Genomic DNA, 16,546 nt, shown 5'->3' with positions numbered 1-16,546 from the left:
CAATTTCCAGAATGACCATAGATGGGTCCAATTTGGGTCATTCTAAAAAGGACCTAACCCAGACCTGACCTAGGCCTGGACCTGATCAGATCTAGGAAAGAAGGTAATTGTTACAAGCCTAGGGAAAAGTGGGAATTATTGAACTGTTTATAATTATAATTAGTTAATATGGGGATGGATGTCAAAGATGGGATGTTCTTGTATGTGATAGGTTGCTGGCAAAGAAATGGATGGATATGAAACTTCATGTACAACCATTACATCTGATCATCTACCGATGGGCCAAAAGAAAAAAGATAGCCATGTGAAGGGGGCTTCACAAAAAAATAAAAAAAAATAAAAAAATAAAAAATGCCTCCAATGAAATACTTCACAAGATCTAGGCCATCTTCCACGGAAGTGGATTGTATGGTGATCCCAACACCACCGTGGGGCCCACCATCATGATGTACGTGTTTTATCTACGTTGTCCGTCCATTTTGCTTGCTTATTATATGACATGAACCCAAAATTGAAGCATATACAAAGAAGCTCGTGTGGACCACACGTTGGGAAATAGTGGGGATTTAAAGCCTAACATTGGAAAATTCTTTTGGGCGACAGAAGTTTTGGATCAGGCTGATATTTGTTTTTTTCCCTTCATCCACGTTTGTGTGACGTTATGAACAGGTTGGATGGCAAATAAACATCACGGTGGGCTTTAGGAAGGTTTCAACGGTGGATGTCATTATCCTCACTGTTTCCTGTGGTGTGATCCACTGGAGCCTTTGATATGCTTCGATTTTGGGTTCATGCCCTAAAATGAGCTGGCAAAGGAGATGGACGGCGTGGATAAAACGCATACATAACAGTGGGTCTCACAGAGCCCAGTCATAAGGGAAATTGGCGTTGGGGTTGGGGTCACCGTGCAATCCGCATCCATCTGTCTCATGTCCACTTTATTCAAGTCCAAAAGGTTGACGGGGGCTCTACAACTTTTTTCTTTTTCTTTCCTACCCTCTCCTTTTTTTCCTTTATTCATGATGAAAAGTGTGTGCATTTCCGGCCTACGCGGAATGTCTGAATCAAGGCTTCACACGTGCGTTGGAGTTGTATCACAGGAAGATACGGTGCGCGAAAATCACCAGCGCTCCATTATACACGTGGCATATATCCAAGATGTCCAATTAGTGGCCCACATATAGATGGGAATAGCCAAAAATCACACTTACCACCATTTGAATGTTAACTGGTGACAATTTTCCAGAATCTATTTGATGTCCTCAAATCGAATAGATAAGATCATCCAATGAGTGGAATTTAAAACCATACCTCATCTTTGTGGGTTCCACCATTTAGACGGTCTGGATCGAATTACCCATACTTTATTTTTACATCGAATGTATGCACGAGTATGATCCACCGTCCTCTGGCAGATTACATAGAGTAGTTCCTCTCACGCTGGTTCTTGGTAGGCCAGTTTCTTCCAAAAAAACAAAACGAGTCAAACCTAAAGATGGCCGTCTGGATGGGGATATGAAACCTACTCTCGTTGTTAAGATCAGTATACTACTCGCGATTTCACAACGTCGCTAGAGATCCTGTCCGGTGGCTTAGCGTCCTTGTGCACCATTGATTCGGTATCCCTTATAATAACTTCGTGATTTTCATCTCAGCTGTGTTCCCTGTAATATATATATATATATGTTTGGCTCGAAATTAAGTTGTTCATATATGTGTATTGAGCTTACGCATGCTAGAGCCTTTTAATGCTCGATCCCAACAAAATGCTTATGACCCTAAGCATTGAGAGACCGTGAGCAATTATCTATGATCAAGAACTAAATCAGTTTGGCAGTCTATTCAATCACTTGCACACGCAATTAAGTAATTTGTGAATAAAATTGTTCATATTTTTAGTGAGTTCTTGTTATAAATTTAGGGGTGCACATGAACCAAGCTAGCTCGGTTAGCTCGCTCGACTCAACTCGAAAAAGCTCGATTCGACTTGGTTCAAAGTTGAGTTTGAGCCAAGTCGAGCTGATTTTTTGAGCTCGAAAATGAGTTCGAGCAAGCCCCAGCTCGACTCGACTCGGATCGAACCAGGTTGGTGATTCGGTTTGGCTGGTGGATTGTCTTGATGTTGCTCACCAATTGTTTGATAAAATGATCCAGCCATTGATCATTTTACTATTAATAATCCACACGAAAAGCTCAAATAATCCAGCCATTGATGTTGAAATACCTATAAAACTATTGCCGTTGTCTCAAATACTATGAGATTTTGGAGGTACAGTCAGGGTGTTTGCGAAAATGCTGCAATGACGAACTTAGCTTGAACTCGGCTCGAACTGGCCCAAGCTGCTGACCGAACTGAGCCGAGCTAGCTAGTCAAGCTCCAGGATCGAGCTGAGCCAAGTTCGAATTGAGGTCAGTTAGTGGCTGAGCCAAGTCGAGCTGAGGCCAGCTTGACTCGGTTCGACTTGATGTACACCCCCAATTATAATTTAGGTGAAAAGAAATTTTTATTTTTTTTTTCACTGAGATAGTAAATATAATTTGATTTGTACAATGCGAAAATTGAAAAAAAAATCAATTAATTAAAATGAAAATAAAAACTTATAAAAATATACCTTAGTGATCTAGCATCCATGACATAAATAGCAAGACCCTAAATCTAAGTATTTATTGATCCAGTGACATTTTACGATCCAATGCTTAGCATAGATAGAAGTGATTTTTGCTACTCTTAGTCTATGTCGAAGAATGCGATTACACTACTTCTATGCTAAATTTGGTCCAACACATGTTTGCTTAGATGAAATGTCCTATATTGAGATAAGATTAAAAAAAAAAAAAGAGGCAATATTGTGCTGCTAATTTGATTTAATGTGTTGGATTGATGAGGGCTTGGAGCTCTTCAATATTTCTCTTATTTATAGAATTTTAGGACGGTTGATAGAGAGATCTTCGTAGTCACTTCTCCTGTCTGTTGATGTAGAAATAAGTATCTGGGCCCGACGGCAGTTGTAACCTATCAAACGACACCACATATACTGGCCGTGTTCATGTTCTGCCTCCATGTGGATGAGAGTTTCTCTTTACATTGATAAGTATCAATAATAGTTATCATTTTCTTCGGATAAATGTAAATAATGCATTATGATGTTAGGCCAACTTAACATAGTACCCACTATTTCGCTTCTCAATTATTTTCGGGCTGCAGAGACCATGTAAGATGTCATGATTGCATTGGCCCAACTCTAATCTCTCAGTGTGATTGCGTCGTTGATATCCAACTTTAGTCAAGAGGCCATTATAGTGGTTAGCTAGCTCTGCCACGTGAATGGAATACACCATGTTCTTGCTGTATCCAACTAGATTTACCTCTTTTGAGCCACCGATGACTTTATGAATTTTAATTTTATTTGGCCTTAAAGTTATTGAAGAAATTTTACTTCTATTTCTCGTTAAGATTTGACTGCAATGCAACATTATCTAAGTCATTGTATCTTATGTAGTCGCATCAGGCGTAAACAATATATCACAGGTTTACTAGAATACATCTTAACATATTACAATAAGCCAGGTCGGCTCGTTCTGCTAGATTTGGGACATTTTGGGATGATCCAAACTATTTATGATCTTCTAACTTTGTATGTTGGATGGACAATAAATAAAATCTGTCAATTTAATTATTTCAACCTTTAAGTAATTCGGCTCTTTCTATTTTTCTATTTTCTTTTTTGAAATTTTTTTATTTTTTTTAAAATTTTTAAAAATATAATTATGGACAGTGACTGTAGCCCATGTGATTTAAGATGTTTTTGGGCATTTAATTCAGGGAAAGCCCTATCACATAATCGATTTGGGTCATTGAAAAAAACTCAAATCGAACTGTTAGAACGTTTTCATGCATGGAAAGGTCCACCGTGATTGGCCACACGACAGGAAAGAGCAGGGACAAATGCACACCATCAAAACGTTCTTATGGCCCACGACGATGTTTGCTTGATATCCAGCCTCTTCACAAACCCTTTTGTTGGCTCCAAAAAGGTTTGAATGGCTGGCATTGAATCATGCTATTTCTTGTGGTGTAGCTGCCTTGAGTTCTCAGCTTTACCTATTTTTTGAGATCACATCTTAACTTGAGAGATAGGGCTGACTCGGCTGGAAGCGGATTGCGTGGTGTGTTTACGTGGCAGAGTTCTGTGGCCCCTCCTAGCGTATGTATTATATCCACACAATCTATCCATTTTTAGTTATCATTTAAGGGCATAAGCTCAAAAATGAGACAGATCCAAACCTCAAGTGGACCACACCACACAAAGCAGTGGGGGACGCCCACTGTTGAAACCTTCCTATGGCCCACCATGGTGTTTATTTGATATTAAACCTGTTCATAAGGTCACGCAGACCTGGATAAAGGGAAAACACAAATATCAGGTTGATTCAAAATTTCTGTGGCCCTCGAGAAGTTTTCAACGGTAAGCGTTCAATCTCCACTGCCTTTTGTGGTGTGGTCCAATTGAGATCTAGATCTGCCTATTTTGGTCTCATTTTCAAAAATAATCTAGTAAAATGGATGGACCGTGCGGATAAAAGACATAGATCATGGTGGGGTCATAGAACTTTGCGACATCAACGCCTCATGCAATCTGCTCGGTACTTAGCCAGTTCGTCCGGTCGGACTCATACGGTTCGACCCGACCCAATGCTGAACGAGTCAATCCGAGTCACGAGAGTAGATTTTCTCTTACTCGCGACTAGTCTTTAGTAGGGCTGTAATCACGGACGCATATTAGGTACTGACAGTGACAGGTTGAGTAGTCAGATTCTTTATTGAAGTGACGCCACTAAGTTTCATGGGTTACACTAATATATGTATTGTATCTACGTCGTCCGTCATCCTGTAGAGATCATTTTACAGCATGATACAGAGAATGAGGCAGATAAAAAGCTCGAATGGCCCCACTACAGAAATCAGTGGGGACAGTAATGCCCACCGTCGAAACCTTCTATGATGTTTATCTGTTATCCAACCTTTTAATAAGTTAAAACAAACATAGATGAAGGTAAAAAAATAAATATTAGCTTGATCGAAAACTCAGGTGGCCTTTACGAAGTTTTGAATGGTTGGCGTTCGATCCCCACTGTTTTTCTATGGTGGGGTCCACTCAAGCTTTGCATCTAACTTATTATTTGAATCATGCCTTAAAATTATCTCTCCAAAATAAAGAACGGTGTGGATACAACACATACATCATGAAAAGGATAATATACCAGGGTGGCGCGTTATTTCAGTAGCGAATCCCGCTACTCAACCTGTTAGTAGCTAATCAGCATCCACTATTCACAAAATAGAGCGACCATGTTGGATTCTGAGCCGCAATGGTGGCGAAACCAACTCCACAAATAATAATTATTTTCTTTCAAATATTCTTGTTTATATTATATATAATACGAGCGTGTTGATGGAACTTTCATTAGATCCAGACCGTCTACCAAGCACGGTGCCTCATTTTCACCTCGTAACCCAGAAATCATGACCATCTAAATGTACTAGGTATAATTTAATCTGATGTTCCTCATTAGGATACAATAATTACCCAAAAATCAAAGTATTCCAAATTCAGATGGAACTATTTAGGTATAATTTAATGGATTGGCCACTTGAAATTAAATCAGGATGATTTTTGAGGCTGAAGAAGGGGTAATGCAGTTGATGAACGGGCTGGATTTCATGATAGTTAAATCGCTTTCTCCCACGTTAGAGAAAGTGTCAACGGTAGGAAATACTGCACTAAAAAAAAAAAAAACAGAGAGCATAGAATACCAAATGCCTAAGTAGATTTAATAATTCTACAAAATCACCCAAACATAATAAAAATTCCTGGTAATAAAACCCTAAATTTTCTCCTAAATATAATAATAGTAATAAGAAAACCTAAAACAACCTGAGAGTGGGGCCCACTCATTTGCCTCTGTTGAGCATATCCTTATACCTGAGCATGGAATCCAACCGTTGCAATTTCAGCTGCTGCTTAAACTTGCTAATGAAATCATCAGCCCTTGCATCCACCTCTTCATCGGCATCCTTTCTCACTGTCCCCCTCTCTCTCACCGTCGCTGGTCGCTGGGCCCCACCTTTCACTTCTGTATTCTCAAATCCCCACTTGGCGCTCGCTGCCTTCTTCATCTGCTGCCCCACCATATCTTGTCTCTCCCCAGCCGTTGGATGGTTATCAGACTGGCTCCTCCTAAGATATTCATGATCAATGTTTTCAACGGTCTCGATGGGTTGATGTTGGTCTGTGGTCGCAGGAGACTTCTCCTCTTGGCTCTTTTGACGGTAGAGATTGAAGGATCTGAGGCTTTCGAAGATGGAAGAGCTCCGGCTGATCTGGCGGATGACTTTCTTTTGGGTTTTAGCAGGAGCATGATCAACGGTTTCGATGGGTTGATGTTGGTCTATGGTCACAGAAGGCTTCTCCTCTTGGCTGTTTTGACGGTAGAGATTGAAGGATCTGAGGCTTTCGAATATGGAAGAGCTCCGGCTGATCTGGCCGATGACTTTCTTTTGGGATTCAGTAGGAGCATGATCAACGGTTTCGATGGGTTGTTGTTGGTCTGAGGTCGGTGGAGGAATTATCTCTTGGCTGTTTTGACGGTAGGGATTGAAAGATCTGAGGCTTTCGAAGATGGAAGAGGTGCGGCTTATCTGGCGGGTGACTTTGTTTCGGTTTTCGGTAGGAGCATAATCAATGGTTTCGATGGGTTGTTGGTGGGCTGTGGTTGGTGGGGGAAATATCTCTTCGGTGTTTTCATGGTTGAGATTGAAGGATCTGAGATTTTCGAAGACGGAAGAGAGGCGGCTGAGCTGGCGGGGTTCTTTGTTTCGGTGTTTGGAGGTGGAGAAGACGATGGTGCCGATGACGATGTTGATCAGGACGAAAAGTACGGTGGGGGTGTACCAGCTCAGCATGGAAGCCCAGATGGACGGCAGAGATTCCTTGATCATGGCCGGCGATTTTTCGGTATGTTGGAGAATAAAAGAGAGAAACAGTCGAGTCTTTGCTGCTGTCAGGTTTAAGAGTTGCAGAGAAATGAGGCGTGTGGGCCTTCTATCTTTGTGATTTTTCATTTTTTCTACACGCCCGCGAGTGTACTTTTGTGGCAGTTGTTTCTTGGACGCGGATTGCGTCCTACTAATCCGTCCGGGCAGGACTCAGTGGGGCTCACCGTGATGTAAGTGTTTTATATACGCCGTTCATCGCTTTTCTCATATTATTTTAAGGAATATATATGAAATCGAAGCAGGTCTACAGCTCCAGTGGACCACACCGGAGGAAGATGCAGTGATAATGACACCCACCGTTGAAACCTTTCTAAAGGGCCACCGTGATATTTTTTTTAATCATCCAACCTATTAATAAGGTCATGTAGGCGTGGATGAAGCTCCTAAGAAGTTTTTAATAGTGGACATTAAATCCCCACTTTGTGGTCCATTTAAGCCCTGTACCTTTTTCAATGTTTGGCTCATACTTAAAATGATACGAGAAAAGCAATCAACGGCTTGGATAAAACACTTACATCACGGTGGCCCCACAGAGCCCTGCCCGGACGGATTAGGGGTAGGACGCATTCAGCGTCCTCGGTTCTTTTGCATAACACGTGGTGCACGCGTGAACCTAGCTGGAGGATTTGCGGACCTCAACCAGATAACTTTCAACCTGTTAAGTTCATCCACCATCCAATCCATCCAATAGGTTGGTCCTTCCATATTAATCACCTGGTAGAAAAAATCACCCATATCAACATATTTAGTGGACTACACATGAATTTTTCTATATCAATGACTAGATATTGTTTTCTACTTTGTGGCCCGCTTGATGGTTAGATAGTTTTTTTTTTTTAATATAATATTTGAACTTCACGGTGGAAAACAATTATAGGAAAGTTTAGATGTCACACGTACTTAACAGGCCGGTTCACTGACTGTAACTTGTGCTCCAACTTAGTTGGACTTGAGACCTTCGCTGTTGCGCATGCTAAACCAGAGGGCGCGACTGACCGTTACGTTTATTTCGAGGACTTGAGACCTAAATGTACCTGCACGCGTGGGAGGGAAGGGGCTTCCGGGAATACTTGCCAATATGGCACACGTGCAAAGGATCCTGGACATTAATCAGGTGATCCGCCTATGTTCATGCGGTTTAAAAAAAAAAGTGATCGTTATGGGAAAATCTAAAGCCAATTTCACCTAAGGTAGTCGTAGCATGACAGGTGAATGGCCTCACCGAGTGGCAGAGCTTATTGAACCGACACTCAGCTCCGCATGCCCAAACTAAGCTTAGACTCAGCCCCAACTCTTAGTGCTGACGTTAAACCTATCTATTAGTTCGGGTAGTAGGAGCGTAGTTAATAAAGCCAAGAGGTCGGCTCGGATAGAGATGTGACCTGTGATCATACTAGGGAATCATCTCCGGTAACACATGATGAGCAACTGTCGGCGCACGATCTTAAAATAACTGCCAATATCAGTATGTATGTCGTTCGTGCTTAGAGGCAAAGATCGTGCCGAGAATAATGGACACGTTCACTCCAGTTGAAAGATATAAGTAGGAATCAAACCCACGGGAACGGGTATGTAAGATCTCTCACCTGAAACCTACCCACACTACTTAGACTCAGATTCCTAGCCTGACTTTGGCATCGGAGGGTCCCCTGCTCTAGCCAGGATCTCCTTTGTCCTTCTTCTGCACAGGCTTACAAGTCTCGGCGCGAGTGCTCGGAGCTCGGCGAGGGTGAACCAGGTTTTTGCATCAACATTTTGGCACTATGGGATATACGAATAAAAGTCTTTGTAACTTTACCAGAAATGGATAAGGGAAAGAAAAAAGCGCTCCGAATAGCAGTGATAGAACTCGAGCCCACTGGACAACGACACTCATCTTTTGTACTCCATGCTGAATCAACTCCAACAGTATCATCTCAACGAACTCGAAGCCGAGGAGGCAAGTACCATGCGTTGCAGAACTAAGTGCTGACGTTAGTCAACGAGATCAACCAAATGAATCAGCAGATGACAAGACAGCAGTGTAACATTCCGTACTTTCCAGTACTCGAGTGTTACCGTGTAACCTAACTTGGTATAAATACAAACCTAGGTTAAACATGTGTTCACGTTCATTCTAGTCTAAATCCGACCATTGAGAGAAGCCCTCATTCTTAAATCAAGCGATCGTACTGTTGAACTAAACGAACCAACCGGATGTTAAAAATTAGGAATTTGATGCTCACTTGGAGCGGCCCGCTTTAACGTAAAATAACCCCAATATCAGGGTTTGTAACTAAATGACTCATAGTAGGTAGTCCCACATCTTAAATATAAATACAACAAGAAGATAAATTAATAACAATGTATATGTAATAATAAGAAGATAAATAAATAACAATGTATATGTAATAATAATAATTAAATACTTAATAATATAAAGTCATGAGATGGATAGTCTTAACTTACAGAGTGAGACCCATGACATGAATAAAACAATGCATTTATAAAGTAAAGCAAATAATAATAACAATATATAGTTTATAATAAAGTAATTATAATTAAGATTAGCGTTAATATTAGTATTGGTTAGTAAACCATTTATAAAGACATACAAACAGCCGTTAGAAACCCACTTGAATAGTCCCTAGGACCTTTCTGACCATTGGTGTTCAAAGACAGCGCGATCTGCCCATCAGGTCAATGAAACTCCACGGCTGAGAGACATAGGAGAATGGCCCATCCAGCTTTGGATCTGCCTAGTTTTCGATTAAAAGTCCTTACAGGGACCCCCAAACCAAACAAATGGAGCGGATCCGGGAAATACATCTCGGTGGGCCCCACACGGGGTGGTGTACATACTAGAGACGGTGCACTAGCCGTGCACCGTACCTGCATGCTCGGTCAAACAAGATTGACCCAAGCCTTGCTGAAAAAGGAGAGATATTTCCTCTCTTTCCTTCTTAGTTCCCGCCTACGAGCTATTTGAAAAAGGGCGGTCCGTGCGTTGGATCGGTGGGCCATCATGATCAATCATCAAGACGATCGGAGCTGTCCATTGTGTGCGCCCCTCGAAAATGACCTAAACCCAAGTGTTTGGAAAGACCCACACACACATATATATGAGTACAACAGTAGACGTAAACGGTATAACGTACAAGCAAGGATGTGTTTCTAGGCATGCCGAAACTAATCCGTTGAGATCAAGGCGGGACACCTTGAGTTAATCCAAAACGTCTACCACGTTCAGGCCTTGGGCTTGACCAAAACCCAACCCGTCTCGCATGTAGGGATGCACATATGTGAGCACGAGCTCTGGTGCAACTAGATTTGACGCAAGCTTTCCAGAAATGACATTCTCCTTCTATACCGCCAGCTTGGCAATCCGAGGCAAAGAATTTTCATCGATCTTGGCTGTTCACAAAGGGAGCATCTCAGCGTTCTCTTCAGTGTCGGAAATGGATAGACACATGACTGGAAGGTGAGAAAAACGTGGGAGACATTTCTACTTTGGGAAGGATCGAGGTGGCACGATCCGAACCTCTCCCTGAGCCTCGTAAATTGATCTAAGCCGTTCCCTATATGGCAGCAACGTCTCTACCAGAGGAGGGTTTCTCATCTCGTGAGAAGGCGAGATCAGTGAAAAATCTCGTGAGATGAGGGAAACTGCAATGAATGTGGGATTAGTGGCCCCTATGGTGATCACGGGTCCCATCCGACCTGTTCAAATGGTCCAAATCTCCCCATTAGGCCGTAGGCAAGATTCCACTATTATCAGCCACGTTATCTTCTCCGTTAGGTCGAAAGACCCACTGTGATGGAGTGGGCTCCATTGAAGATAAAAAGATGCTTTCCCAATGGGCCACAACAGTAGAAATCCATCCTTGATGATGGATGGGTCCCATGCACGCGAAAACCAGAGATCTATGTGCAAGTTTGGCCACCCATTCACAATCGTTGGATGGTCTGTTCGGGCACGTTTCACACTTATAAATGAGACCTGTTTGCTTCAGGATCCTCACTAAAACTAGAGAGAAAAGAGAGAGAGAGAGAGAGAGAGAGAGAGAGAGAGAGAGGAAAAGGGGAGTGAGATCGGTCGGGCTGTGGTGCCACACCACGCAAGACCCATCCGAACCACCTGGCTGGGCTCTGTTCGAGTCAAGCCCAGGCACAGTGGGCTCTGATTGAGAGAAGGGAAGTTGAAGGAGGCCGGACTGCTGGTCCGACTGTTGGCGTTGCAAGATCATTAGGAGGGGCGTTAACTAGGCCACTTTAGCAGCCGTGCACAGCACTGAGTCGACTCAGCCGATGCTAAGGATGGCATAAGTATCGCCCAAACTCTCCACCTTTGTAAGGGATGAACGGGATCGTCTGATCAGTCGCAACCATCAAGCAGCCTTGATCAGGACCACCAATAACAGACAAGACCGTTTTACCGATCAGATTTCCGTGAATCTCGACACCGCAAAGGCCTTCGCCAGCGGAGAGGATAATCGTGTCTGTAAGGATTCAGACCAAGCCAACTCGAACTAGGTCGCCTCAGCAAGCCTCGGCTAAGATAAATCTTAGTGGGCCACATTACATACATGATGGGCTGCATCTGAGACGAATCTTAGTGGGCCATACCACATATCACGTTGGACCTCACTTGAGTTATATACAGCCAGTCTGGGCTGTCAACGGACGCTGCCAGCCTAGTAGCCATTGTTGGGCTTGGGGATGAAACAGGTGTTGGGCCGGACAAGTCCAACCCAGCTACCAGTTGGGGCTTGGTAAAGGCCGCAACTGTTGGGCCAAGATGCATTGAGACCAGGCCCAGTTTTGGCTCCCAGTGTTGGGCCACAGCTGCTGGGCCTGATCAAGATAGATGCAAGCCCAGTGTTCACTTGGTTGGGTCCTTATAATCCCCACCTACTTGTGGTGGCCTAGAAATATAGTGGGTCACTCAATGGTGGTAATGCATGTGACATGAAGCGTATGAAAACGGGCCTCATCGTCATTGGATGAGAGAAAACCCGAGTTGAATCGGGCTTAGATAGCTATGAGCTGAAGTCCACCAGGTTGGATCTGAGAGTTAAAATAGAATAAGCCAAACTAAGCTTGTAAAGAAATGGGCTGTTGTAATCACCATTGTTACCATTACTATCATTAATATGAATATTAATATTATATATGAATAGTCATTAGTAAATTACCTATACTAGTATTAATTATTACAGATAAATTACAATTGTTAAATATAAGTGTTTTCATCCTTAAATATTATCATGGATAGTAGGGCATGCTATTTATTTTCATAACAATGATTAGTAAGGTTACATCAACTAGTATTAATTACATTCTTAATGTTCATGATCACCATGAAATTATTAACATTATTAGCGTATAGTTAAATGTAAATCAATTAGCATTTAAACCCTAAAAATCTAGCTTAGACCTGAACTCTAGGATGAAATTCTAGACCTAAGTAATCTAAGCTCTAGGTTAATACCCTAAGCATAGATAGTGTGTTAGGTTTGAACTAATTGTAGAATTTCATAATTCATGGTAGATCATAGTATCTATATCATGACTAGATTCACTATTGATAATTATGACTATTAGCATTAGAAAATAGTTATCATTTTTCTTATGGGATTAGTATGATACTTGTTAATATAATTATTAGTATTAGTTCTTATTCTATTATCACTAGTAAATATTCTATTATTATTATTTGTATTATTTAAGAGATTAGTAGTCGCTATAAGAATATTAGATAATGTCGGTACATTTAAATACGAACTTAAGAACCATCATTATTAATAGTGATGGATTAATACTCCCATTATGAATATTATTTGATCCATTGTACAATAATAATAATAATGATAATTTAGAATTTAAATCCTAGAATCAAAGCATTTAACTAAACTCTAGGATAAAAACCTAATTCTAAATTAAAACCCTAAAAATAAGTAAATCCAAGCCCCAGGTTACATTAATAGATACTTTGTAAAACATGGATCTCACGTATAACTTCACAGTTCATGGTAGGATTCGATTCTAAAGGTGCAAGCACTTAGCGACACTAGAAGGTGATTCGGTTCATCAGGTAATGATTTCTTCCCCTTGAGCTTTTCATTTTTCCATTAGCTTAAGTGATAGTTTATATTTTAAATTTCGATTAATAATTGATATCTTCATTCTATAATCACATGTGTTAATTGTTGGAATTGAATTGATAGCTTTTATGCTTAATATTTGTCCTGCATACTCTTTTATGTTTATGGATTACTTGTAGATTGTTTCTTGAATTTAAACTGGTACATCAGTGGGAAACATCCACTTATAGATGTATACCCATACTTAGGATGTAACTTGATTGAATGTGATTGTAATGGACCATCGACTTAGTAGTTATTGAGTGGTGGTTCGAATTAAATATTGATGTGGGCCTACCATCTAGGGGTTATCGTGTCTTGGTAGTTTTTAAGAATGATCTTTTATTGCATGGATTTTATATTGGCCATATGTGGCATAGTTTTGATAATTGCCCCATATGGCTTAGTTTTGATAATTGCCTTATGTGGATTAGTTTTGATATTCACCCTAGGTGGCTTTATTTTGGTATTTGCCCTATATGGGTCCGATGTTTTATATTGTGTAACTATACAATGTAAGCCCCATATACTGAAATATGATTGGCCACTAGTCGACGAGTTTCCATTAAACATCCTAAGGTGGTAGTCTCATGAGTAGGAGATGATGGTATGAGACCTATGCCCGAGATGTCGGCCTACGCTGGGTGACGAGCCCCCCATAGTGACCTTGAGCTTATTTAAACCATCTGATTGTACATAGCACAGACCATCGTCTATCGATTTACGTACGTGATGTACGATAGGCAGTTATGCGGTACGTGATGTACGCATGTGATGTGCTTCACTATTGGCCAGCCTTTGCATGGGTGACGAGACCAACTTCAGAACAGATGAGCATCCCCAGGTCAATGATGCATTTATGCATCCATGTATCTAATAAGACTGCATCATGTATTGTTTTGTATGCCTTGTTATGTTTTTATAACTATGCTTACCTAATGTGATGGTGTGTAATCTTGAGGGGAATTCACACTGAGTTGGCCACTCATCCATTAAATATATAACCATACAGGTAGCACAGGTGGCCTACGTGATTTTCAAGTTCAAACTGATGAGGAGCCGGGTACAAGTACCAGGGATGCATGACTATATTGTTAATATCATATACATTTCATTATTCTCTTGTATAAATTATGAAATTCTTGTATTTGTTATGTCGAGATATTGGTTTGTATAAGTTATTATGGGCAACCTCTTGTATATTTTAAATGTAAGTGTAAATCTTCCTTTATGTTGATTTGTCCATTCTACGTTAAACTGCTAACTTTGAAAGAATATATATATATATATATATATATATATGGAAATTGGCTCTTTATAGGTTAACACTCGGGTTTTTGGGAAATGGGTCGTATACTCGGGTCCTGAAAACACGGGGCGTTACAAGCAGCCACCCTCCGATCAAGGGGATGTCACTCCAGTGGCAACAGAGCAACCCGTTCCCGTAGGTTCCCAAGCAGGAGCGTCCCGAGGTATATCAGCTCGGGCCCCAACTCACATGCGAAATATAACAACCCAGGCACCGACTTATGTATCTAAGACCTCGACATTAGCCCCAATTGACCTCCGCCGTGAGTTGGAAAGGAGGAGAAGGGGCAGAACGGCTGAGGTCGAGGCATCTCGTGAAACTGTCGCTAAGAACAGAGACCCATGGGAAGCTCAGCTTGAAGAGCTCCGAAACCAGATCAAGAGAATGCACCGGGATTGCTAGATGTAGGCTCTAACTGTAGTAGAAGCAATGATGGAGGAGACCGAGCCACTGTTTACTAGTGAAATCATGGATGCAACAATGCCTTCAAGATTAAGGATGCCCCCCCATCATTCAATATTCGGGTTCTGGGGACCCGACAGAACACATGGAGTCTTATCGCTCCTGTATGCAGATCCAGTCTGCATCGGGGGCGATGATGTACAGAATATTCTCCATAACCCTCACAGGGGCTGCAAGAAGCTGGTATCGACAACTCAAGCCGAAGTCAATCGGCACGATCACCGAGCTTAGTAAAGCTTACTTGACGCAGTTTATTGTCGAGAAGAAGAGTCGAAAGCCGTCAACTCATCTACTCACCCTCAAACAGAAAAGAGGAGAATCGTTGAAGGACTACATTTCTTAATTCAATGAGGAGGCTTTGCAGGTCGACAATTACTCTGACAAGATGGCTCTAACCGCAATGATCAGCGGACTCAAAGACGAGAGATTCCTCTTCTTGATAGGGGAGAACCCCCCGACCACTCTGAGCGATCTCATAAATCGAGCCCAGAAGTATACTAACGCCGAGGAGTTCTTTAGCTCGCGAAAAAGTGCCCAAGGCTCGGAGCATTCATCCAAAGACAAGAAGCGCAAGGATGCCCGATTCCAACCTAGCACGGGCAAGAAAAGGTCAGATGAGGATGGATCCTGCGGCCAAAGGCCAAGTAGAAAATCCGAAAGCCGATTAAGCTCGTATACTCCTCTCAACACATTTCCAGAGCAAATTCTGTTGGATATCCGAGATAAAAAGCTGTTACATTGGCCAAGCTGTATGAAGACGGAAGCAGGCCAGCGAGACAAACGTAGATATTGTTACTTTCATCGCGACCATGGGCATAACACCAGTGATTGCGTGGACTTGAAGGAGGAGATCGAGACCCTCATCCGCAAAGGTTACTTGTGTCGGTACATAAAAGAAGAGACATGCTCAGGAGGACGAGCAACCGAGCAGAGCTACGGTTGATGGTACTGAGATCCGGATGATATACAGAGGTTCGTCTGGAGGCGGCGACTCAAACCAAGCCCGAAAAGCTCACACTCGGAGCACCGACCCTGAGCACTAGATCCACTTAGCTGACAAACCGAGAAAGGAGCTTCGAGTGAGCCCGTGCAATCTTACGTTTATCGAAGATGATGCGCACAGTATTCAACATCCTCATGACGATGCCTTGGTAGTCACGATGGCAACAACCAATCGTAAGGTGTACTGCATCCTGGTCGATATTGGGAGTTCAACCGACATCTTGTACTCCAAGGCGTTCGACAAAATGGGCATCAACAGGTCCCGCCTCCGACCTATTTGGACCCCGTTGCACGGCTTCATGGGTGATAAAGTTATTTCAGAAGGGGCGATCTCTCTCTCCTGGTCACAGCAGGAGAAGGATAGAACCAAGTCACTCTATTGGTGGACTTTCTGGTGGTAAACACACCGTCGAGACACAATGTCATCCTTGGACAACCATCTCTTAACGCCATGAGAGCAGTGGTATCTATGTGCCACCTGATGATGAAGTTCCCTACTATTGGGAGAATCTGTTATGTCAGAGGCGACTAACGAGAAGCTTGACGGTGCTATTCCATAGTAGTTAGAAAGGGCTCAGTGAAGCGGGCCCTCAC

The 16,546-nt window shown here is 42.1% G+C and overlaps 1 protein-coding gene across 1 annotated transcript; it reads right to left on the bottom strand.

Annotated features, from left to right (window-relative positions):
* Positions 1 to 5,953: 5,953 nt before the first annotated feature.
* LOC131224112 (pathogen-associated molecular patterns-induced protein A70-like) lies at positions 5,954 to 7,000 on the bottom strand. The gene has a single exon (XM_058219664.1). The coding sequence runs from the start codon at positions 6,998 to 7,000 to the stop codon at positions 5,954 to 5,956; it is 1,047 nt and encodes a 348-aa protein (XP_058075647.1).
* Between the last annotated feature and the right edge of the window lie 9,546 nt (positions 7,001 to 16,546).

This window comes from Magnolia sinica, chromosome 13 (genome assembly GCF_029962835.1).
Source record: "Magnolia sinica isolate HGM2019 chromosome 13, MsV1, whole genome shotgun sequence".
NCBI classification, from domain to species: Eukaryota; Viridiplantae; Streptophyta; class Magnoliopsida; order Magnoliales; family Magnoliaceae; genus Magnolia; species Magnolia sinica.
Note: the sequence above shows the minus strand (reverse complement) of the source record. Positions and strands in the feature narration are given on the sequence as shown.

Coding starts and splice junctions, on each gene's coding strand:
- LOC131224112 (XM_058219664.1), bottom strand. CDS start 7,000: ATGATCAAGGAATCTCTGCCGTCCATCTGGGCTTCCATGCTGAGCTGG.